Genomic DNA, 26,472 nt, shown 5'->3' on the forward strand with positions numbered 1-26,472 from the left:
GACATGAACAAGTGCAATTCCACACTCTAAAGTCACAGATCTTAATAAGTGTAAATCAGAAGAATTCATAAATGGTATTAGTTTTTCTAAGACACAAATTGCTGCAGTTTACCTGAAAGCATAGCTGGTTATGCGGCTGGTACATTTGTCTGAGAACCCTCCCCAAGTGACCCCCCATCCACCACCCTAACTCCGACTGATGACAGGTAACGTACTGTAATTTCCGGATTATACACACACAAGCCACATGTTGTTACCAACTCTATCGGCCCGTCACTGATTATCCTGACCCACAGACTGCGACTGGCTGCAGTCTCAATGAGGGAGGAGTTAACAGTGCGTCAACCCATTTATTTGAACACACCCACACCTGCCAAACAGCCTGCACCTCACTTCTGTTCACAGGTCCCTCAGTTATGGTGAGAAAATTTACACCCGCGATTCCCCACTTCACATGAGTCTTAGGGGTTTAAGGCGGGGCTAACCCCCAGGTCGCCACAATGTGTTGTAGATTGAGGATGTATATGTGCTGAAACCGCGTGCATGTTTAAAAAGGAGCAGGGAGCTGCAGCGGAAGGAGGGAAAAACGGGAGAGCAGCTCTCCTCTCCTTCCCTCTGTGACATGGCCACAATATGGTGGTAACAGGGCTGGTTAAAAAAAACATACCAGTAAAAGAGAGCAGCAGTGACTTAAAAGCGCACACTTCTGCGCAGCGCGTGCGCCAGAAGTTTCCGGAGCAAAAGCGACACACTGTTGCACCGCAGACGCCTCTTGACCCGCTGGCTCCTTGTCTCTCCCTTCCTATCTTCCCTGACTGCCCTCGCGAGGGGGGGCCAGGGAGTAGTGCTTCGTGCCCCCTGACGTCTGGTCCTTGCGCGCAGGGTGCGGCTGCCGGTGGACGGTGCAAACCGTGTCTCTAAACAGACTAACCAGACTTAAGTTTTGTGTTTGAGGGGCGGAGAGGATGCTTTGTTACGTGTGGGATCCTTCGGACTGCCATCAGTCCCGCAGCTTTATGTGAACGAGCAGCCGAATACAGGAGAACCATGTCTACATCTCAAACAGTGGCTTTGGGGCGATGTGAGCTTTGCAAAGCAGAATGCCACTCAGTCCTTAGAAACTGTTCAAACAATCACGTGGATTTGTGTTTCTAGTCGTGTCCTGACAAAATAAAGGCTGATGTTATTCCCACATATTTACGTTCAGCCAAAATGCAGATTGCAGCATTTCCCGCATCGATTTATATTCATCCAGGATAAATGTTGTTGTTACGCAGCCTTCACCTAACCCGGCAACCCGCAGCTCTTTAGCGCTGCCCTAGTGGCTCGCTGGAGCATTTTCCAAAATGTTTGAAAATGTAAAAAGATGCGGGAGAGAAATATATTTTTTGGTTTTAATATGGTTTCTGTAGGAGGAAAAACAAGACACAAACATTAACAACGTTTTCCAATGCTTTAAGAATGCGTAGAAAAAACTTTTTAACGCCAAGCAGGTATGTCACTCGCAGAGGGCGAAATGGGAGCCACGCTGCCTGGGAGTTGAGCAGTAAATCAATTGGCTGCACTGGAGAAATGTCCGTGTCCCATACAAAGCACGTCTCCAAACAGTTTCAGAGAGGAGCAGACAGAAGGCTTAGGTGAGAACATAGTCTCTCTTCTGTCATTACAAGCCCCTTTACTTAGAACACGCACCACATTGAATATTGCACAGGGCTCATCAACCATTCCCCCTCCCACACTCATGGTGCAACATAAAGGAATAACATAAGAGGAAGAATGAACTAAGGTGGGACAACAAAACTGGCATATGAAAATAAACGTGGGCAAACAGAAACGCTCATGCTGAGCCCTTATTAGATCAAGAGACCGTATTCCACAACCCCCTGCTGCTAACAGACCTAAAATGCACATGACCGCCTGTCACGGCTGTGGTCGTATTTGGTTTTGGTTTGTTCTGTTTGTTCTGTGTTTTGTGTATTATTTCTTTATTAGAGTGGGACTTCTGTGTTTTGTGGATCTTTGTTTGTATGTCTGTGATTGTTTGCAGGTGTGGTGCATGAAGGTGTGGCCTCAATTTGGACAAGCTGGTCGAGGCAGCTTTAAAAGCACCATTTGGACATCCAGTCGGGGGGAAGGGAGCCTTGCTGCAACAGTCTCCACTGCAGCTTGGCCCTCTTCTCCATTTTGTTTTGTATTTCACCACCTGTTTAGTTGTGTGTTGCACTTTAGTATTTTGTATTCTTAGTTCTTCGTAGTTTGTATTTTTGTGCCCACACTGATTAGTCTTTTGGTTTATAGTTATGTTAAGTGAAGCTGTAGGGGTGAACCGCCATTTTGTTTAGTACATGTTTTCTCCTGTTTTTGTTAGGTCAGGGAGGTTAGAGTTTTGTCATTTATTTCTCTTTCTTTTCATTTACAGGTAAGATTACATGTTGCAGTTAGTTGGGGTTTTGTTTCTTGTTTTGGCCTGGGTTCACCCTGAAGCCTTTTAGCTTCACTTTTAGTTATTGCTGGTCGTTTGTTAATTTGTAAATAAAGTTGATATATTTTGTTTGGAGACATTCGTTTGGTGTATTTGTTACAGTTAATTTGTTAGCCAAAACTTTACTTTTTTATGTTATGCCTCCAGTCACCCCTAGACTCGGAAGGGGGCGTAACATAATTGGGGGCTCGTCCGGGATTTAAAACCAATTGTGTTCACATCATTTGTGATTTAAGCTGTGGGTTTTTGTTCAGATTTGATTGCATTTGGAAACTTTGGTTAACAGTTTTTTTTGGTTCACTTAGACTTGGTTGGCCAGCTTTTTTCTTTGTGGGCCATGTTTGGCTTCGGAGACAAAAGCATTTCAAAGGGCAGTTGTCTAAGCATGAAATGCTACAATCACCAGGCGGACCTTGGCTGGAGACATAAGTTGGAGGTGGTGTAGGCGACGGTGTAGGAGTGGAGGCAACTGCATTTGTTGCCAATGCCACTAACCCGATCGGGCGGCAGCAGGTGCGTAAGTTCCTGCAGCCGTAACCGGTGCAAGGGCAGACCCAACTCTTGTGTTTCAGACTGGGGTTGCCAGAGAGAACGTCAACTGCTCTTCAAATTATGTGAGTAAAAACATCGCTCTTAAGTCACTCTGAGCTTGTACTAGCAGGTTTGAGTGCATTGTGGCCTCTTTGTCTTGACAAATTTGAAGTTGGTGTTTTAAGCACACCACATGGTTTTTTGTACAACTGGAAAAAGAAAACTGTTAACCAAACTTGTGGTGATTTTTGTGTGGTGCAACATTCATTTTGTTTAGTTAATTTTGAAGAGTTCTTTTTGAGTACTAGTCTTGTGAGGCTAGTTGACGGGTGCGTGTCTTGCGGGGTGCGCACCCCGATTTGACGGGTGCATGTCTTGCGGGGCGTGCACCCCGAGTTGACGGGTGCGTGTCTTGCGGGGCCAGCACCCCGAGTTAACGGGTGCGTGTCTTGCGGGGCGTGTACCCCGAGTTGACCGCGTACCCCGATAGACTCGGAAGGGGGCGTAACACCGCCACTACAAAATTACTTTTTTTTAAACTTTATTTTACAAAACGAAAGTACAATACAAAACACAAATTTACAAATTAAACTTCAGATATGCCAGGGGAGCATTCTTTTGTTCGAATCCTCAAAATAAAAATGAGATCAAAAATCGGATTTCTTTATTACATTTCTTTAATTTTATCAAAGCAATGAAACATAATTTATTGATATTGTGGTGGTCACGTGACCTGCAGACACGATGGCTGTGGAGTACTGGTGCTCCTCCGTCTCATCCCCCATTACTTTTAATAATTTTGAATCTAGGACCTCTAGTTGGACTTTTGTTGGTTTATAGTCCGTTCAAAATGTCCAACAGCAAGAAATCCTGTGAGTCGCCGGTCAAAAACCCTCCTGCCAAAAGAAAACAACAAGAAACTGGTGACACGGCTAGCGCTAGCATACAAGAGACCTTAGCCTCGACTTTAGCCGCCCAGCAAGAGCGGTTGGAGGCCATGATGACCCGAATTTTAGACAATGCGGTGGAGAAACTCAACCATTCGATTACAAATATGCAGAAAGATCTGGATGCCCTGGTGGTGGATGTGCGAGGACTGAGTTCCCGGACCGAGCATGTGCAAAGTGAGATGAGAACCCTGAAGCATCAAGTTTTGGATAATATATCCGGACTTGAAAAAGTGCAGCTCAACCTTGCTTTGCTGGAAGATTATAATCGGAGGAACAACGTGAGGATCACTGGAATTCCCAACAATGCAGAGGGGGGGAACGTGGTCGCGTTTCTCCAGGAGAGCCTCCCCAAATGGCTGCCGTCACTTGCTAACATGACCATCGAAATAGAACGAGCCCATCGGGTCCGCAGCGCTAAACCTAGAGGGGATTTTCCAGAAACCATGATTCTTCGTTTGTTCCGACACGCAGATCGCACCGCAATTCTAAATGGGGCTCGCCCGGCGGAGAGGAACGGCCCGATCCAACATGCCGGTAACACGCTGCGCTTCTACGCAGACTACAGCGCCCAGACGAGCCAGCGCAGGAAGGCCTTCTCCGGAATTCAGAAGAAGCTACGCGAAAAGGGCATCATGTCATTCCTGATTTACCCTGCAACCCTGAGGATCTCTTTGCACGGGGAACACCACTCCTTCACAACCCCTGATGCAGCTGAAGGATTTCTGCGAGAATCTCAACAGATGGAGGAATGAACAGAAAACCTGTAACTTTCACCACCTGGCGTGATGAGGAAGTGATGCAAAGCTGGACATCAACATTTAAAGAAGCAAGAAACTGATTAAGTTTGATTTGAATGGCCCACGGTTCAATTTAGAATATAGTTCTGTGTTAAATAAATCTGTCATTGTTACATATTTGGTAATGCTTAGGATATTTTTTATTGTTAATGTGAGGTCAATTCAAGTGGTAATGGGGATGGGCAGGAGTCCTGGAGTTCTCCACGACTTGTGTTTTGAGGTTGTCACGTTACACAGAAATACAGATTCCGGGGGGCTCCCACTGAACTACGTAATACAGTCTTTGACAATGATTGAGCTCACCATGTTAAGTTTAAATGTACAGGGTTTGAACAATAATATTAAGAGGGTAAAGTGCCAACAGCTCATGCACTGACAAAAAGCAGATGTTGTATTGATACAAGAATCCCACCTCAAACAGGGGGATGTCTCCAAAATACAAGATAAACAATACAAATTGATCTCCTCCTCTAGCAGCAGTTCTAAATCTAAAGGAGTCATTATTGTGTTTAAAAGAAATCTTCCTACAAAAATTGAAAAGACCTATAATGATAATTTGGGGAGGTTGACATATGTTTGCACAACAATATATGACACAAAACTTGCCTTTGTTGCAATATATGCCCAAACAATTTTTGAGAAGAACTTCTACCCCAGTGTTATGCAGGAATTGTTGACTCTCTCAGAATACAAGTTGATTATTGGAGGGGATATGAAGGCAGTATGCGACCTAACACTAGATAGATCCACCGCTACGTTCTCATACGAGCAGCAACAAGCTTCGTCAGAGCTGAACAACATCATAGACAATCTTAACCTTATTGATATTTGGCGGATTCACAATCCAGACACACGTGACTACACGTTTCTCTGCACGACAACAGTCGTTCTCAAGAATTGATTATTTCCTGCTGTCCCAAAGTCTTAAGGAATGTACAGCTAATAGTTAATTAACAAAGACCCAGTCACTGATGCTAGGTTTATATGGATGGCGACTAAAGGTTTTATACGCGACTTCACAATATCCTACACTTCATATCAGACGTCTGGTAGTTTTGACTATGGAAATTGCAGTGAATTCTTACAAGAGCTAGATCTGCCCTCTCTACAAGTGCATGAGGCAGCTGATTTGGGTCGACCAATAACCTTACAAGAACTAAAAATCACACTGAAGAACATGTCAGGTGGTTAATCCCCAGGCCCAGATGGAATCCCACCGGAAGTATTGTTGAACTTTTGGGACCTTTTGGGGCCGATTTTGCTTAATGCAATAGAAGCAGCAGTGGAGAAAGGTGCCTTTCATGAGCATACTAATGTTGCTTTAATCACACTAATACACAAGAAGGGCAAGAATCCACAAGAATGTGCCAGCTATAGACCTATATCTCTGATAAATGCTGACATGAAGCTATACTCCAAAATGCTAGTAACTCGTTTAGAAAGCTTCATGGATAAACTTATCCACCCTGATCAGACAGATTTATGAAGGGCCGCCAGGCTGCTGACAATGTACGTCGCTTGATACATGTAATCGAGGGATCTAAACAGTTACATGAACCGTGTGCTGTTTTGTCTCTCGATGCGGAAAAAGCATTTGACAGACTTGAATGATAGATAGATAGATAGATAGATAGATAGATAGATAGATAGATAGATAGATAGATAGATAGATAGATAGATAGATAGATAGAGTACTTTATTAATCCCGAGGGAACTTGCATAACCATCCGATGCTGCTCAAACATTCAATAGAAATTTAAAGTAGTTGAGTAATAAATAGTCATAAATTCATAAAATAGTCACCCCACTAAAAACAGAATAAAAGGAATAAAAATATAAGAGCAGTAAAAACAAAATAGAAGAAGTAAAAGCAAAACCATAAAAGTGGTAAAAAGTAGATGCCCGTTTAGTGACTCCTCCTCATGCCCCCTCCCCTCCCAGCAGCATTGAACAGTCTAATTGCACTCGGTGCAAAGGACTTCCTGAGTCTTTCTGTGGAGCATGGCAGAGAGCGAAGGCGGTCGCTGAATACGCTCCTCTGGTCACTAAAGAGTCCATGTAGGAGGTGACCAGTGTTCTTCATGATGCTGTCTATTTTGGACAGCATCATGGCAATACTTATGGGCTGTACTAGAGAGATTTCAGCTCGGCACAAAGTTTATTCAATTAAATAAACTGCTATATGCTAACCCCTCCGCTATGGTCACCACTAATGGTTTAAACTCAGCCCCCTTTAGCATTTTTTGGGGTACAGGACAAGGGTGTGGGCTGTCCCCCAGTCTGTTTATCCTTTCGCTTGAACCACTGGCACAATATTTAAGACAGTTCCCTGTAATATCTCCCATTTTGATTGGACCGAGTTCTCACATAATATCAGCTTTTGCAGACGACATTCTCATATATCTGACAAACATAGATCAATCTATCACCTCTCTCCTGAGTCTGTTCGTAGAGTTTAAACAACATTCAGGTTATAAAATTAACACAAAATCTGTTCTCATGCCACTAAACGAGGAAGCACAAAATATCTCAATATCCAGCCCAATCTTATTATCACGGACCATGAAATAGGAATACAGATCACAACATCTCTTCAGAATATTGTTAAAGATAATTATACAAATACCTTGAATGTTCTCCCTCGAATCAATTTCTTAAGCATGATGATCCCAATATCCCCTTCGGCAGACTTCTGGGGGAAAATTGATAGAGAGGTGCGCCAATACATATGGGGTGCTGGTCGGCCGAGACTCAAACTCTCTGTGCTGCAAATACCTAAAGATCAAGGAGGACTCTCTCTCCCTAATTTTAAAATTTACCATCTGGCTTTTCAACTGTATCCTATCAGGACCTGGCTTGGTAGAAGCCAATCAACCTCTTGGTTAAGTCTTGAGAAACATATAACTTATCCCAGAAGGCTGGAAGACATTTTGTTCTCAGGAGTTAAAATAAATTACTGCAAGACACACTTTGGACCCATCATTTCTAATATGATCAATAACTTCAGACTGGTAGAAAGAATTTTGAAAGGAAATACAAACTGGCATTGCGACTCCCCCTTGTGGCATAACCTAAATATTCTGGTTGCAAACAAACCTTTAGAGTATAAACCATGGATGCCCAAAGGTATTTCTAAGATTTTAGATTTATTTAACAATGAAGGCATGCTTAGTTTTCAACACTTACGTAACCTCTATGATGTTCCCAACACATCCTTTTTCTTTTACCTACAAGTTAGATCCGCACTTACGTCACATAAGGTCTCATTGAAGACTAAACCCCCCTTCACCCATTCATGGATTGGATAAACTCTCATTCTACTAGAAAGCTGGTGTCTGGATTATATTCCAAATTAATGTTTAGTAAACAGAAAAAGTTATTGGTGTTCAGTGCATGGAGGAGAGACTTGGGTCTGGATGACAATGATATACTTTGGAAGAAAGTATGGAACAATATTTGTAATTCTTCCAAAAACTCAAACCACCAGCTTATACATTTTAAGTTTTGCCAAAGACTTTATTACACCCCTGCTACAATGTTCCGTATGGGACGGGTTCAGAGCCCAAATTGTAATTTGTGTTCACTTAATTCTTTTGGTAGTTTTAAGCATGTGATGTGGGACTGTCCCCCTGTTCAGGAATTTTGGAGTCGAATATCGAAGATACTTTCTGAGTTAATTGGTAAAAGTATTCCATGTGACCCTATTGTGCTACTTCTCAATGATGACTCTCAGCTCGGACTCAATAAGCGGCAACAGCGATTGTTGCTGGCAGGTCTTGCAGCAGCTAAAAAACTGTTAGCCAAAAGATGGCTGCCACCTCATGATCTCTGCACCAGGAAATGGTTGACATACTTCCATGACATTGTATTGTTGGAACTATCCACTGCCAGGATAAACAGAGCACGATCCTTGACTTTGGACATGTGGTCAGAGGCCACGTATGACGTGGCACACCCAGATTGCTGGAACCCGGAAGAAACTTAAAGCAAATTGTAGTTCCAATAGATTTAATGCTTTCTCAGCGGCGTAGTATTGTTCATAGGCAGGAACAATGACGTCAGTATTCTTGCCGATACTGCGTGGCGTTGGAATAGGATCCGAAGCGGGGCGAATGGTCTCCGATCCCGAAGAGGTTCTTAGACTGGAATCTTGAAGGTCAGTACAGCGAGAGACAGGAGCGTGGCGTGATGGAAACAGGATGGATTGAGCTGCTTGCGTGGAGGCTGGACCAGGTAGACACTTGTGATGATGAAAATCTGAGAGACAAGACGACGTAAGTACGAGGACAGAATTGAACCATAAAACTTAGCTTAAGGCGACCAGACATATGCACCGATTAGAAGTAACGAACCGGCGATGAATGCTGGGGTTGGATCTCCTTATGAAGGCTGGAGCAAGATGAGGTGAGTATCCACAGCTGGTTCTAATCAGCAGAGCAGAGAGGGGAGGGGGAGAGTAGGCTGCCAGAGGCACCATGACACATACTTGGTATGTTATCAACAGGTCGCAGTGCTTAAAGAATATAACATTCAGCACCACTATGAATGTTGAAGTGAAGATCACAAATCATTGAAGAAAAAAGTTCAGTGTGGGGTCTAGATGATCTCACTCCCAATGTCAAAGTGGCAAAGATAACACAAGGGGTACATGGATTTTTTTGTTGCTTGAGTTTTCATGTGGAGCTGTACTGGCTTCAGGTGGCCTAAAGATAGTGTCAAATGAAGAAGCTTTCAAAGAGGGTTCTACCACTACCTGGACTCCATGGGGTTTCTCAATCCCCCATTTTATCATTAGTGATTGAACCCACTTATTTAAAAGTCCTCAGGTGTGTGGTGATGTTAGTTCAGTTATTTGAGTTTTTCCTAAGTTGCAAGTTATTTTGAGTTTGTTAAGTTGACCTCTTTTATGGGCCCCTTTAAAAACATGTCTGTTTAGTTGGATTTTTGACATTAAAAATCATTTATTTTTGAACTAAACATCTGTGCTCTTTGCCGTGATTGTCTGATCCATCACACTGACCAAGGTCCTCAATTTATATCATCTGTGTTTGAGGGAATCTGCAAATGATGGAATATCCAACAAAAACCAACTTCCCCATATCATCCCGAAACCAACTTAACAGAGAGAATCAACCAGAATCTAAAGGCGATGATTGCATCTTATTTGCACAATAACCACAAAAGCTGGGATAAATATCTGTCTGAATTCTATTTTGCATTAAACACAGCAATGCACGAGTCTACTGGTGTCACCCCTGCTGAGTTGAAATTGCAACGACCACTTAAAGGACCCTTTGATTCTGAACTTATTCCTTAACTGTGTACACCAGATGTTCCTGCATATACAACAGCAAATGCTGAACTGCCATAGTTTTTCAAAGCTAATATTAATTATGTAAAAACTATAACTGAGAACGAAGGGATGGGGAGTTCCAGGAAAAAGACAGTATGGCTGCATAGACATCCATAGAGCAGACTGGATAAGTCATTCATTCATACATCATCTTCTAATCCATTTTATCCCTTTTGTGGTCACGGGGCAACCGGAGTCTACCCCGGCCATTTGCAGACGAAGGCAGGGGACACCCTGGACAGGTAAGTCTGTCGCAGGGCCACAATCACATTCCATGCACTCTCACATTCACACCTATGGACAATTAAGAGTGACCAGTTAACCTATGCAGCTTGTTTTTAGGACAGTGTGAGGAAGCCGGAGTCCCTGGAGAAAACCCACGCATGCCTGGGGAGAACATGCAAACTCCACACAGAAAGGTCCCCCATTGATATTCTGTTTCAGGTCCCCCAGCCGGGGGCCTTCTTGCTGTGAGGCAAGAGCGCTAACCACACAGCCTGGATAAGTTCTTTTCTGGAAAGTTGGCGCCGTGATGGAAGGGACCTTATAGGATTACAAGACAAGTTGGACCTCTGAATTTTGAGGTTGTTCTTGAGGATTCTGGTGAGGACCTGCGCATTCACGCACAGGGAACAATACCATTGAGTCCTAACACTTTTCCAAGAATTGTTAATGACAAGGATTTGAAGGTTTTGTGTGATTTACTGGATCTTGAAAAAATAAAAAAAACAGGGGAAAAGGAGTTTGACAGTTTGCATATCACCCTGATAAAATTCCCCTGTACGGGTCAGAAAGGAGAGGCGTGACCTCTAATTAAAGGGCCATCAGCTGTGGGACAAGGAAACAAAAAGAAAGGCAGATGATCTGGGAAGTGAGAAGTCAGAGAGAGGAAGAGGAAGCTGAAAGACGCTCCAACTCTTAACCCGCTTCCACAACCTGAAAGTCCGATATCGTCTGAGTGGAACCCTGATCAGATGCAGCAGAGCCTTCCCCGATGGTTTACTGCACAGGGCCTCATCCTGCATCATCAATTTGCACTATCCACCAAACATCTGCTCATCCACACACTGTCACAACATTTGCAAAATCTTCCAAGATTTTAGTTTTAAGTTAATGTTTGTTCCTTTCGTTCTTTTCACCTGCAAAAGTTGACCCCTTCTGTTTCAGACAAAAACTAAAAACATTATTTAAACATATATTATCTCTTTGCTCTAATTTCGATTTAAAAGATAAATCAGAAAATCTAAAAAAAAAATGTTGTTGTGTGATGATTGAATGATACACGGATTCATCATGTTCCTTCTGTCCATCTTTTATGTCTTAAGTATGAGAGGAAATAGATATATAAATCAAAACAACCTGCTGATAATTAAAAATTTCTCTTATAAGCAATAGTGTTCAAATTTGACAAATATATATAATATAACATAATATTATATATATATATATATATATATATATATATATATATATATATATATATATATCTTTTTTGCCTGATATAAAAACTAGCTTTAGAGTAGAGAGTAGAGAATGCAGGGTTAGATGGGTTAGATGGAGGAAGCTGTTTTGCTTTTAGCAACACCCGAAGGGAAAAGCCCACAGAAAAAGAAGAAGTTTTGGTGTGTGTTGCGTACTTTGAGCATCACTGTGGTCTGGTGCGTCCTCAGGCAGTCGATGGAGGTAGTCTTTTAACAGCAGCTCATAGCGAGGAATCCTCTGGACTGGTTCAAGCATATGGTGCTGCAGGGTCAGGTTTCCACAGCGCTCCTCCCGCTGCACAAGCACCAGAGCACACAGATACAAGCTGTCACACACAGGCAGAATCAACTTAGATCTTCTCAGCACCAGCTTTGTACCTGTATCTCCTGGATGATGGCCTTGAACTGAGTTGACCTCTCCATCCAAATGTTCACCAGTTCCATAGCCCGGTCAAAATTCTTCACATACTCTCCATACATCTTTAGGAAAGGAGCGAGCTTCTGTAGAATATCACCAATCCGAGGGTTGGTGGTCCTGTGGTACAATAAAAAATTAAATGAAAGCAGCTCTTGAGAAGGACAAGCTGAAGAAGAGAACAGGCCTCCTACCACTCTTCCATTCGTTTCTGCAGAGCTGGCAGCAGGAACTGCTGATGAAAACAGTAGATGGAGCAAATATTGGAGAAGATTCCCTGAACCACATCATTGGGAAAGGATGAGCGGGACCGAGCCTCCTCTAGGAGTCGGGCACAAAAAACCTGCAGAACATGGAGGTTTGAGTCAGAACAGACACCTCCCATCACTGGCTGGAAATGTGGACAGGTTTTCATGGCAACAGGATAGCAATACATAAAAAATGCTCTTCAAAGATTATCCACTTGCTAAATTTTCCTCCCGAACTCACTTGGTCCAACAGGTGGAGCTTGGACACATATGAGATCTCAGTGTGCAGAAGTTCATTGGCGATGTTGAAGACTCTCTGGTGGACAGACAACTGGACGAAGAGACAGACAAACCTAACATAAGAATTAATAAGAGCAAGTGAGAAAGCAGCTGTCTTCATAGTTGTAGGACCAGGATCCAGCTCCATGTATTATAGAAGGTTCTCACCAAAGTGACACTGCAGAGTAATCTTGCTTAATCTCTATAAAGTGGAAGCCTATTAAACTATTAAACTTAAAGACCCACTCTATAAGAAAATATGTAAATTCTTAGTAATTGCATTGCAGATTGTCTTATCAACTTGTAAAGAGCAGAGTAGGGAGATCCCTTCTGGTTTGGAAAGGATAACTCTGCTCTTTAAACAGATATATTTGCAGCCAGTGTTTAAAGTCCACCTCCGATGAAAATCATGTTTTTTTTTAGTTTTTGACATGTACTTGTGGCATTTTTCTTAAGAAAGAGAACAAAGGTGATGAGAAATCATTTCATGCAATACGCAAGCTCCCTGATTCACCCCATCCAGTGTGCACAAGTTTAAGTAGGGGACAAGAGAAGATGGTACATTTCTTCAAGTCTTGCACTTATTTCTAGAGTGTCCAAGGCTGGATTTTGTTAAAGATCTAAATGTGTTCTCCGCATTTGTGTTCCCTCTCTGAGTGAGCTAGAAGGCTTTTTAACGCATTAACCAGAGAGGGTAAAAATAAAAACAACAATAAAATTGAGGGGGAGGTTGGCGGACGAGTGACTAGACGCAGGCGTCTGTTCTCCCGAACTTTTATAGCTTTTACAAGTCAAATCCCTAATTATCTGACCCTGTCCAAACCGTGTTGTCATTATAACTCGAAGAGTAAATTTTGACCGTGAACATGTCGCGTAAAAACAGAAGACACGAAGAAAAGGAGGAAAAGAGTAATGTCGGAGTCTTCACGGCAGTGCTAAAGGCTAAGCTAGCGGAAACCAAAGCGGAGTTGCTGGCTGATATCAAATACACTATGTATGAAGCCAAATTGATTAATGTTCAAGCCTCCATTGACCACTCTGAACGCATTGTTCCAATGGAAATAGCAGCGGATTCTACCGCTGCTTAAGTGGCTGACATTCAGTCCAAGCTCTCTTCCCTAACTCTGGACAATGCTAAGCTAAAGGCAAAGCTAGTGGATGCTGAGGGACGAAGCCGCCGCTACAACATTCGCGTTGTCGGGCTACTGGAAAACATCGAAGGCTCTATGCCCACTGCCTTCGTCTTGCAGCTACTTTTTGAAGTGCTTGGAGCAGACATTTTGACATCTCCCCCAGAACTAGAAAGAGCACACCGCTCGCTTGTTGCTAACCCAGGCCTTCGGAGAGACCGCGGCATGTCCTGGTTTGCTTTCACCGCTTCCAGACCAAGGAGCTTGTGGTGCGGCCGGCGCACAGACTACGAGGAAAGCTGACCTATAGAGGCTCTCCCATTCACATCTTCGAAGATTATTGCCCGGAGGTTTTGGAGCAGCGCGCCCAATACCGAGACGTGATGAGGAGGCTTTATGGACTGGGCTTTAATCCGGCCCTGAGGTACCCGGCAAGGCTGTCAATTGTGCTGAAAGACGGCTCCAGGAAACATCTTCCCTCCGTTAAGGATGCCACAGACTTTCTTTTTCATCATGGCGGAGAGTAGGGGCCAGAGGTGAGTGGACTGTTCTATAGGTCATAAAGCTACGCATAGCATGATACCTAAAACAATCATACTTAAAAAGAAAAAAAAAAGAAAAAAACTCGCTGCTAACTTGTTTCTCAGAGATTTACATACATCCTGTTGTAAGTTTTCAAAATTTTGTTAAGCTAATGTTCTCCATCTAAAGGATCTTTTCATATTGATAGGTTTAGTTTGTTTTAATTATATATATATTTTTTATTTTATTTTTAAACTATTACCTACGCTCCTTTTTTTTTCTCTTCATCACATTCAAGTTCTGTTCCCGTTTTACCTCATTACAGTTAGTGCTTTTTCTCTGTACTTATTTAAAATTTAGAAATTCGTTTTGTTATTTCCATTTTTTACTGCTACTTATATTTTATTATTTTTAACTGCTTTATTTAAATTGCACCTTTCGATGCATACAGTTTGAATACAACACGCATTTCAGTTTCTTTCGAATTTGACTCAACCATTAGTTTATATTTGGGAATTGAAAATATGTAAATTCAGGTTGCCCAAGGAGGTTCTTCAACAAAGTTCGACAAAGTGGCTGTTTTAAACAATGGCGATTTAACAGTCTTGTTGGCAGAAGAACCCTACAAACATTTTATTCAATCTCAGATTTCCTTATTTTTTTATTTGAATGATTTGCCTGGAACAAATAGACTCATCTTATGGGAGGCTTCCAAAGCGTATATCAGAGGTCAACTCATTTCTTACATTTCCGACAAAAAGAAAGTGGAGACAGCACAGATTAATAACCTCTTAAAGGATTTAAAAGACATTGACCAGCAGCTCTCTGTTGATCAAGATCCGGAACTTTATAAAAGACGCCTTATTCTACAAAGTGAGCTTGATCTCCTATGCCTTATGCCTATCTGTGACTGATCGCAGGCAAAGTGTGAGCTTTGTCCATTCTGTCCTGCAGCTTTCTGGCGTATTCCAGTCCAGCTGGAGCCCCCAGCACATCAGAGGGTTTCCCAAAGGACATTTCTGCTGGCGTGCGTAGCTCACGTCCCAACAGGTAGGTAGGTGTGCATAAGGTGGAGTCGCTTGACGAAGCCATCAATCTGGGGGTGTAAGGGAGTGGTCAAAGTTCCTCCCTTGGTCACTGAATGACCTCAGCCGCCCTAAACCTGGAGAACATGCCTTCCACCAGGGCATCTGCAATGGTCTCTGCCTCTTGGTCTGCAATGACATATGCTTCTAGGCATTTTGTAAAATAGTCTATGGCAATAAGTACATAGTGGTTACCTCTCTCTGTGCGGGGACATGTGCCCGTGTCCACTGCCACTCTCTCCATTGGGCCTCCACTATCAGCTGCTGGAGTTCAGCACGAGAATGATCAGGGGGACCTTTGTACACTGTGCAGATGTGACAGCAGCGGCAGAATTCTTCCACATCCCTCCTAAGCTAGCCCCAGTAAAACTCCTGTCAGATGTGACAGAGAGTCTTTGGAACCTCAAAGTGTCCGGCCCCAGCAGCTCCATGGCAAGCCTGGAAAACTGAGTCTCTCAGTGTCCTAGGGACCATCAACTGCCACCGCTCTTCTCCGGTGGCTGGCTCTCTCCATGCCCTTTCAAGCACTCCGTCCTTCAATTTTTGGGATTAAATTTTTCATTTCCTGCTCTTACTGTGCTCTCCATTTGGTGGGTAAACACCCTGTGTCAGTCTGCAGACTGGCCCACCGCCTACACAGGTGTTGTTTTGCTCCTCTCTACTGATCTTGGCTTCTGGGGCCTCTCTCTTTTCGCAGTACCATCAGCAGACCTGGGCACAGGGGCATCGAGACATGGCGTCGATATTAGCATTGCAAGCTCCTGGCCTGTGCTCCACTGTAAAGGAGAATAAAACCAGCTTCTTCAACCAGTGAGCAATCTGATCTTCAGGCTCTTTAAAGGTCATTAGCCAATGCAGAGCAGAGTGGTCTGTCCGCACCATGAAGGAAAGGCCACACAGGTAGTATCTGAAGTGGTCTATGGCTTTGACGATAGCCAAGAACTCTCTGTGAATCCCAAAGTTACGACGCTTTGTTTTATTGATTATCTCGCTGAAGTAAGCCACCACTCTTTCACCTGATGACCCTGCCTGGCTCAGCACAGCCCCCATTTTAACATTATTGACATCCGTATCCAGAATGAAAGGCACGTTGTGGTCTGGGGGGTTAGAGAGTTTGTCAGAGCCTTCTTCAATTAGCTGAAGCCCCGCTCACACTGATGTTGAAACAAAGTTATAATCTTTCCTCTGCAGGTGAAACAGAGGGGCAGCAATACAGGGAAACTGCCTGTAAGAGGAGGCTAGCCTGAGGAAGCTCTTTAAGTGGTGGGCATTGGCCAGTACTTCACAGTCTGCACATTCTCCTTTAAAGTGCTGATGCCTTCACCCCCAGTTTTGTTTCTCAAAAACTCCAGTTCACTCCCCATGAAACAGCAATAATTGGGGTGAAGCTTTAGGCATACTGCAGCAATTCTCTGCAGGACTTTACTCTACGATCCAAGTTCTGTTGTAAAAGAGTCCGAATGCACCAGAATGTCATCCAAGTAGACCAGGCACTCTTGTCGGGGGGTAGTGGCCAGCATTTTCTCCATGAGGCACTTAAATGTGGCTAGAGCGTTGCACAGGCCAAAACTGAGAACACAACACTGCCAGATCCCCCGCCCGGTGCAGAAAGCAGTCTAACCCAGCTAGTACGCAGCATGACCTTTGCATGATGCAGCATGACCACCAGACCCTTCCAGAAAGGAGAGCGCCCTATGGACCATATAGAGGACTGCATCCTCCACTCCCATACTGTCCTGATAAGAAAACTGAAGGGGGTCTAGCGCCCCCTCCAATTGAGGTTTGAGCTCCTGGAGCAGCTTCTAAATGCAAACAAATCTTGGCCTCCACAGATGTTGGTATCCACAAACAAAAGCAGTAACAGTAAGCTGTGAGTTGTTAAGATTCAGTTTGTTGTTGATAATAAAGCAGAATAAAAAAGTATTTATGAGCCAAGTCAAAACTCAAAACCAACAGACCCAGTTCTGACCCAACAAGTTCAACACAAAACAGTTTGGCCCCCTCTCTCTACACAGCTTCTTCAATAAGACCAGGCTCCTACAGCTTGACCATTCAACTTCAACTTGACCCAGTAACATTACTTCTTTAGAGGGATCCCATCCCTCTGGGATATCTTTATAAAAAAAGCTCCTCTCTTCCTGAAAAGCAAAGGATCCTATTATTTTAATAAATATGTACCACACCACATCCCCACCCCACCCACCAAACTGATAAACACCCTCTTTGCACAGCACATGTGTTTGTCTATTTTACATAGAAGAACTCTTCTTACCTCAACAGAGTCTTGCATGTCTGTCTTAGGGGTCTCCATCACTAATGTGACCTCTACTTCCTCCTCCAGATCGCTGTCTCCCTCCTCAGAAAACTCTCGTCTCTTCCGGCCCCCCCCTTTCACCTCCCTTTCTTCACATGTGTAAGAGGATGAGCTAGAGGGGCGCAGTATGAAGGTGGGGCTGCATGGATAAACCATGCCTCCATCATCCACACTAGTAAAGCAAAGCTCCTCACTGTGCGATGGTGAGCTGATGCTGTCAATGCCACTGTCGCGATTGGCTACCTTTCCATCTGTCTGCAAGTAGGGGAGGGACATACTCTCAGAGAGCAGCTCCGATTGGTTGAGAATCGCCGCTGGCTGCAGCAGTTGATCATTTATCTCCATAGTGACCACATGAGCATCCAGGTGTGTTTCTGAAGTGCTGTAACTCAACTCTATGGACAGATGTTTCTGACAGACGCCATCTAGACATGCAGTAGCCAAATCTTCATCCTTCTCATCATCCTCTTCATTAACCTGCAGCGCGCTCTCTTCTCTCTCACCGTCATCAAGCTGCATTATATCATTACTTTCTGTTCCCTCACTTGGCGGCTCATTCTCAGGAAGGGGGGGGGGCAACGATGACAATGGTTGTAAAAAAGGCAGGGATGAGGTAGGTTCCAGTGAGCGAGCACTTAAAGCTCCCGCAGTGATGTCAGGAACCACGATAATCTGCTCTCTGTAAAAAAACAGAAACACTCATGAAGACCACCAGCACATTATTCTGACCTTGTTCTATGAACTTTATCTTCCCCGGTACCATCAACAAATAACCAGCTAATGAGACCAGCTGATTATCTGTGTTGGGAGCATTTCTTTTTTTTTTTCCGAGCGTTTGACATTCACTGTCTTCTGCATGACATGGGGAAGTAATCATGACTGGCTAGGTAGTCAAGTGGGAAGGGGCAACCTCAGGCTCTCCAAGCTGTGCAGCACAGCCGCCAGGATAAAAACAATTGGACGTTTCAGTGACAAAGGTTGCATGTTCAGGCTGGAAATGTCTACACCATTTTACTTTAATTCAAACAAAAGTAACAAATGTTAATGACAAATGCTCGAGGTTTTCCGGAACAAAGACATTACCGACATCCGTCCGATTCGGCAAAGATTTTATGTTGGATGCCCTTCGTGATACAACCCTGTGTATTTATCCAGGCTTGGGAACAGCACAATGAGACCCTGGCTGGGGCCCCCTTGTGGCTACACCAACACACTCATCTAGAAGTTTCTTTTCTTGTTAGGAGGCCTTCACAGGGCCTATATCATGCAAGATCAACTTTATGAGCTTTTAAGTGTATTATAATGCTCATTCCTCACAAAAAATAACCCCAAAGCGGTATTTTGATCCATTCACACATCTCTTAACATGTCTCTACAACCTGCTCCCCAAGCGCCAACCCCTCCCAATCCACGAAAATGAGTTACTTCTCACATTGTGACGTAGATAAGTGAGGAACAGCCACTTCCAGGAAGAATCTTCCCTGCCAGCACTGAGCCCTAAGCTAAGACGGACACCCACTTTCTCCACAGAGCTTGCTAGCGCTAATCCACTTTTCACATCGATTTTTGGTAAAGTTCGGATGTTGTTTGTTTTCATGGGCGGGATCGAGACATGCTGCTGAGAATGGGGCACCCACAAAAAGGAGCAAAAGGCGGTGGCTCAGAGATTGAGTCATCTTACTTTCGGGTAGTAAAAAAGGGCTTCAAAAACAAGTCATCGTTCATAAAAAAAACGTTTTCTAGTGTGCCAATAGTAAAATATCATCATATACAGTGGGGCAAAAAATAATTAGTCAGCCACCAATTGTGCAAGTTCCCTCACTTAAAAAGATGAGAGAGGCCTGTTATTTTCATCATAGGTACTGTATACCTAACCCAGGGGTGCTCATTACGTCGATCGCGATCGACCGGTCGATCTTCAAGGACATGAGGGTAGATCGCAGGCCAGCAAAGATAAAAAAAAAAAAAAAAGTACTTCTAAAAAAATCTACCAGCCAATCAAAGTCCTCACCGAGAAGTACGGGACTCGATTGACATGCAGAATGGCCAATCGGACATCCTCTGATACATACGTCACTGCAGACGCGTTTAAATTCAATGAGTGCAAACTCTCTGTCATCAGAAAGTCGCTTTCTGTCCCGCGGCACGTCATGTCCCCGTTAGAAGACCACTCCGGACAACCAGAGTGTTTATTGAAGCCGCCCTGCGTGTGCCAGGTCTGCAGTTCTCCCCCGATAAATACAAGCTCATTTAGGAAGCTGTTATTTTCTGTGGCACGCGGTTCGTACAGAGCCATCAGTGCTCTGTTAAACCGTGCATGCTCCCCGCATTGCACGGTTTAACAGAGCATGACATACCATGGTTGATGCTTTCTGTCTTAAAACGCCTCATCTGTTTATGCAAAAGTATCTTTGTGTAATCTCACTGTGTAGTTTTTAATCATCAGTACTTAACAATAATGTTCAAACAAACATGTAACTAATAAACATAACTAACATTTACTAATAGTATTTTTATAATATATATATATATATATTCAAAAGTAGCTCACACGCCAAAAAAGAGTGAGCACCCATGACCTAACCTATGAGAGACAAAATGGAAAAAAAAAATCCCAAAAATCACTTTGCCTGATTTTTAAAGAATTTATTTGTAAATTATGGTAGAGAAAAAGTATTTGGTCAATAGCAACAGTTCAACTCAATACTTTGTTATATGCCCTTTGTTGACAATGACTTACAGAAAAGGTTTGACAGCTGTTTTCACAAGGTTTTCGCAGACTGTTGCTGGTATTTTGGCCCATTATTCCATGCAGACCTCCTCTACAGAACAGGCTATCAATTCCCTCCTAAGATTTGCTATGGGGTTGAGATCTAGAGATGGGCTAGGTCACTCCAGGACCTTATTACAAAGCCACTCCTTCGTTACCCGAGCAAAATGGGTTTGGGATTGTTGTCATGCTGAAAGACCCAGCCATGGGTTGGGGCGACAGTGGCTCAGGTGGTTGAGCGGGTCGTCCAATAATCGAAGGGTCGGCGGTTTGATCCCTGCTCTCACCGGCCAATTGTCGTTGTGTCCTTGGGCAAGACACTTCACCCTCCTTGCCTCCAGTGTGGCTCCACTGGTGTGTGAATGTGCATGTATGATCCCGGTGATGGTCAGAGGGGCCGTAGGCCCCCAGTCTGCCCCAGGGCAGCTGTGACTACATCAGTAGTTACCATCACCAAGTATGAATGAGGAGTGAATGAATAATGGACACAATGTTAGCGCTTTGAGCGTCTGGAAAAGCGCAGATAAATCTAATCCATTATTATGTTTTTTCTTCAATGCCCTTGCTGATTGATGGAGGTTTTTCACTTAAAATCTGATGATAGATTGTTGTGAGACCAGAGGAGCTTTGCAGTATCCAAGCGCGGACACAAAAATGGAGTGGCGAACTGGGTTTTGTTATGTGGCAGAGGGGATGAATGGAGGGGAGGAGAACAGGCCGGCAGGTGAGCAGACTGGCAGGAAGGCAGACAGGCAGGAAGGCAGACAGACAGATGAGCAGACTGGCGGAGTTTGCTGATAGGCAGGGAGGCAAATACACGGGCTGGCAGATTCTCACTCATGAGGCACAATAATCTGGCGTTTGCCGACTGCTCCATCTCTGAATAAATAATCTCTGTAATGAGCTGCAGGTGACGAGATGATGAGAAGCAGGTGAGGAGTAGTCACTGCAGAGGCACGCACACGGAACCACAACATAGATGGTCCATTCATTCTTTTCTTTAAACAGATCAGTCATCCTGGTCCCTTTGCAGAAAAACAGCCCCAAAGCATGATGTTTCCACTGCCCTGCCATGCAGTAAGTAGGTGTTCTTTCGAAGCAATCAGCATTCTTCCTCCTCCAAACATGACGAGTAGAGTTCTAACCAAAAAGTTCCATTTTGGTTTCATCTGACCATACAGCATTCTCCTAATCCTTTTCTGGATCATCCAAATGCTCTCTAGCAAACGGGCCTGGAAATTTAATGGCTTTAGCAGGGGGACACGTCTGCCACTGCAGGATTTGAGTCGCTGGCTTTTGTTACTTTTGGCCCAGCTCTCTGCAGGTCATTCACTAGGTCCCCCCACGTGGTTCTGGGGTTTTTGCTCACAGTTCTTGTGATCATATTGACACCACGGGTTGAGATCTTCCGAGGAGCACCAGATGGAGGGTAAATAATCATTGGTCTTGCATGTCTTCCATATCCTAATAATTGCTACCACAGTTGATTTCTTCACACCAAGCTGCTTACCTTTTGCAGATTCAGTCTTCCCAGCCTGGTGCAGGTCCACAATTTGGTTTATGGTATCCTTAGACAGCTATATGGTCTTGGCTATAGTGGAGTTGACTGTGACTGTTTGAGGTTGTGGACAGGTGTCTTCTATATAGATAAGTTCAAACAGGGGGCATTAATACAGGTAATGAATAAAGGACAGAGGATTGTCTTACAGAAGAGGTTACAGGTCTGTGAAAGCCAGAAATCTCGCTTGTTTGTAGGGAAATTACTTATTTGCCATTTAATTTTAAAATACATATTTTGTCTCTCATAGGTGTTAAACATGATAAAAATTACAGGCTTCTCATCTTTTAAGGGCTGACTAACACCTTTTGCCCCACTATAGCTTAATCTGAAAGGTTTAAAAAAAAATCATCATGTAGGCCCCTTAAAGTGAAGGAACTGGAAGCAGCACGCTCACCGCTCAAACCTTTCGATGAGTGACAGCACGCAGGTGGGGGACGCCATTCCATCTCCATGTGTCTGCAAAGTCCTGCATCCTTGAAGATCTGCGTGCAGGGGTCTGCAAGTAGGTGGAGGTGGGAGGGGCTTATCATACATTCGCGGGCGTGGCTTTGAAAGTCCTGCTTGCTGTTGAAGGTGGGCTGGCTTCGGTGGCACTGTGGAGAGTAGGATCACATGCCAACTTTGTTAGAAGCCATGAGGCCATGGAACCGTGGGGATGAGTAAACACTAACCCTGTGGTTTAGGTCCAAGTAGCACAGGCTTGTTCCGGTTCAGCAATGCGGGGGAAGGCAGCTCTGGTGGCCCAGCGCTGTTCACGGGTGGCAACTTTACCAGCTCCCCACCCTGTTCAAGGGATGCTGGGCCTGACAAGACTACATCAGGCCCCAGGCCAGAGCATGACTCCTGGGGAGGGACAGCATCAGGTACCCCTTGGTGGCCACAAGAGGAGCAGGTTGGCTCCAGAGAGAGGCTTTTCATCAGCAAACTGGGACTGGAGGAGGAGGGGCCTAAGGAGGAAGGAAGAGTCAGCAAGGCCCTGTTCACCAAGAAACTTTTAGAATTTCACTTTCATAACATTTCCAACTGAATACAAAAAAAGCTTCTGACAATCCTGACATAATAATCAATTTTATTTGTTTGGTGCCTTTCTTGGTAGATAAATAACAGTTTAAACCAAAAATTGAAACAGCAGTACAATATACATTTATAAAATAGGCCAAAGCAGTCAAGGTAGGTATGCAAGTAAGAAAAGATGGATATTTAGCTTCTTGGTGAATAGAGAACCAGTGTTTCGGTGGTCAGGGGCAAGGGAGTTGAAAGCAGCTAAAAGCTCTGCTCCCATCTGTGACAAGGTGAGCAGTAGGGACAACCAGATGGAGAGAGGAGGAGGAGGAGGATCTGTGGGAATGGGTGGGTGTGGCAAGGCAAACAAGGTCTGACAAGAATGGAGGGACAAGAATGTGGATAGAATTAAAAGTTAGGAGAAGTATTTTTGTATATGATCCATTTGTGATGTTTAGGCAGTGGAGCTGCTGCAGTAAAGGTGTGATGTGTTGGATGGATAGAGTTTGTGTGATGATTCTGGCAGCTGAGTTGTGATCATGTGGGAGTTTACGGAGTGTTTTCTGACGAAGTACAAACGGTAGGGATTGCTGTAATCCACGCAGGAAGGAACAAGGCTATGGACCAGGAGAGCAGTGTATTGAAGACTGAGGGAAGGGCAAAGAAGACAGATGTTGTGAAGGTGTGGATAGGCAGGCCGGGTGCAGTTATCATGTGTGAGGTTAAAAAGAGGGTGGTGCATGACATGCTAAGTTTCTTCTAGACTGCCAAGCTTCCACTGCTATTTCAAATAAAAGAAGCGCCAGATTCTCCATAAGGTACCCAGGAGGTTTCAAAAAAAATTTAGTCTATCAATATAGTTTCAGAACAACTATGTTTCTGAAGGACTGAAAATGTTATTGCTTTTCAGTTTTGGTTTCAAACAAAGAGAAGGTTCTGAACACATGCTCTCTTTGCTTGTTTTGACTGATTGTTGACACGGGCATCATGTTTTAGGATATTCTCATGTAGATTACTATGAATGTTTTCTTTAAAGATTAAACGGCTTTAAAGAATAAATGATAAAGATCATCAATGATTCTATGCATTATTAGAATTTGAAAAAATGGTTGGTTCAGATAAAGCTCAAGCAATCCTGGGTAAGCAATGTATTCTTTCTTGTGTTTCCTGTTGTTGAAAATGAGGCAAAGGTTTGGCATAGTGTGGTTTCTGCTATGATCCGATCCTGAAAATAGATGTTTCAAACCAACAGGAGAACCTCTATAACAAAACCTTACAGGATTTAAAACGCACAAATGTGCACACTCATCAGAAACGCAGAGGGTTCAGGAGAACAGAACCAGAACCATTTTGTAGTTCTTCCTCGGTTCTGGACGTATCAGGATACCAGCTCACAGCAGCAAGAGGTTCCGAGACTGCCGCAAGTAGGGGGCGTGTCTGCATGTCTGCAGCATCACAAGCATGCGCATGCTCGAGGCTCGGTTCGGTTTCAGACACGATCGACCCACTAGCATTTGCGGATCATTGATGCACTCGCACTGATCAGCAGAGAGGTCACGTGGTGGTCAGGGCCTCGGTCAATTCAGCACATCTGGCCTACATTCTTTGCGGATGTCGGCCAGCGGCCCCCCCCCCCACCACCACCACCACACACACACACCCACACACACACGCGCACACACACACAGTGAGCGCGTGCGCATGCAGCATTAAAGCCCAGCGCTGCGGCTGTGTGGAGACTCAGGACTTACCCCCCCTCAGGATGCTTCGGTCCATGAACATCGCACAGCACAGCCCGAAGCCGCTCATTAAAGAACGGCAGTGCGGGGGGAGAGCGGCTCCCCTGTCCACAGCACGAGAAACCGGGCCACACGTGCGCGCGCACCGAGCTGATTTGGACCTACTCTCGTTCCGCGCGGTCTGATCTCAGATCTGCCCGGCGCGCGTGTGGAGGAGGCTGGGAGGGGGCGGGGAAGCGCCTCAGCTCTTTCCCTCTCTCTGGTTTCCATGACAACTAATTAAAGAGAGAGGGGGCATCAAACTGCCGATTACCACGTGGTCTGAAAACAGAGAACGTGATCGGAATTTGAGTGTGACAAAACTGATGAGATCTGCTGACTCCTGATGGCTGCAGATCTACAGTAGCCATCATGGGACACGTGCCCTGAGCACCAGTATCAGATTCTAAAGTAAACATTAATGTTTTATTTAACTGATTCTGTTGAGTATTTTGTTGGGCACGGGCACGTCTTTTATATATCTAACTCATTGCTATTTTGATATTACTGCTATAGATTTACATTGTACTTTCAGTACATACTGCACAATGTGGTTTGGACCTCTAACTATCCCACAACTGACTGCGTTGCAGTTCCATTATTTCTTGTGCTTTGAAGCTGCCATCTATGGAGTTATTTCAGTCTCAATAATCAGAAATGCACACAACCGGTTTCGTAAATACACACGCTCCGATTCACAAATGTCATTTTATGCAAACGTGAAAAATAAATTCGGAAATACACACCCTGTGTTTCACAAACACACACATTGTGTTTCACACATGCACACTAAATGTTTTACAAATGCACAATGAGTGTTTCTCACAAATGTGCACACTGTTTTTCACAAAAACATTTTAGAAATTCACAATAAATATATCAGAAATGCACAGTAAGTGCTTCACAAACGTGATTTTTAGGTACACATGTGATGTGAACTCACAGATCATTCGAATTGCAGACTGTGCATTCAAAATCCCGTTCTCGTTTGTGAATCTCCCCGTGTGTGTGAGAGATTTTTCTACGGTGAATATTGAGACTCATCTGACGGAGCGGGTCGACTAATCTCACCATTGGCTAGTGAATCTGTCAATCAAACTCATCGGCAAAGCAGGCGGGTTCGCTTTTAGCCAATCGAATGGCCCCTTACACTTTCTCTACGCTTTCTGCAGGTGGCAAAAGCCCCGCCCATATTTGATTCTGTACCAGTCGGTCATTAGCGTGTTAGCCCTAGCATGGCTTGTCGGTTTATTGCCTTCGGTTGTCAAAAATGACTGGCTTGTGCAACTTTTCAGTGGACCTGGGAGCAAGGCAACAGTGGTTGAATGCAGTTGACATTGAATCCTTCGAACTCTGTACTGGTCATGGGATTTACAATGAACGTTTCACTCGGGATCGTTTGTACGTTATTCTCTTAGCTTTCATGCTAGCGTCATTTCAACACTCAGACACGGTTTGGATCATATGAAGGTGGAGGAGAAAAATCTGCAACTTCCACAGAAGGTTTTGTGGAGAAACTGGCATCACTTTGCTCCGTACCACGCAGTGGGACTACATTACCTCAAGTTCATCTCACTGTCAATCACAGATACCCAATACACCTCCCCTGCTCAGCCCGAAGTCACTTTGCTGGACCTTAATTTTACTTTTTTAATAACACAAATGTCATTGATTTTATATTGTAACCATATAAATATACACCTCTTGGCCAGGTCACCCTTGCAAAAAAGATCCTCATCTCTCTGGGTTTTATAGCTGGTTAAATACTACACAA

General features: G+C 44.1%; 1 protein-coding gene across 2 annotated transcripts in view; it reads right to left on the minus strand.

Annotated features, from left to right (window-relative positions):
• Positions 1-24,894, minus strand: part of LOC101174072 (FYVE, RhoGEF and PH domain-containing protein 1) — a 72,456-nt gene extending 47,562 nt beyond the window's left edge. Inside the window, exons 1-8 of one of the 2 annotated variants that reach the window (XM_023957124.1) lie at positions 24,672-24,894; positions 22,590-22,865; positions 22,313-22,511; positions 17,546-18,266; positions 12,499-12,588; positions 12,204-12,352; positions 11,973-12,129; positions 11,751-11,889 (exon numbers count right to left, since the gene is read on the minus strand). In XM_023957124.1, coding sequence (XP_023812892.1) covers positions 11,751-11,889; positions 11,973-12,129; positions 12,204-12,352; positions 12,499-12,588; positions 17,546-18,266; positions 22,313-22,511; positions 22,590-22,865; positions 24,672-24,729 — 1,789 coding nt within the window. In that variant the 5' untranslated portion in view covers positions 24,730-24,894. Of the gene's footprint in view, positions 1-11,750; positions 11,890-11,972; positions 12,130-12,203; positions 12,353-12,498; positions 12,589-17,545; positions 18,267-21,867; positions 21,997-22,312; positions 22,512-22,589; positions 22,866-24,671 lie in introns of those variants that run through there. The other variant, XM_023957125.1, reaches the window with a different exon arrangement.
• Positions 24,895-26,472: the final 1,578 nt, after the last annotated feature.

This window comes from Oryzias latipes, chromosome 7 (assembly GCF_002234675.1).
Source record: "Oryzias latipes chromosome 7, ASM223467v1".
Lineage (NCBI taxonomy): Eukaryota > Metazoa > Chordata > Actinopteri > Beloniformes > Adrianichthyidae > Oryzias > Oryzias latipes.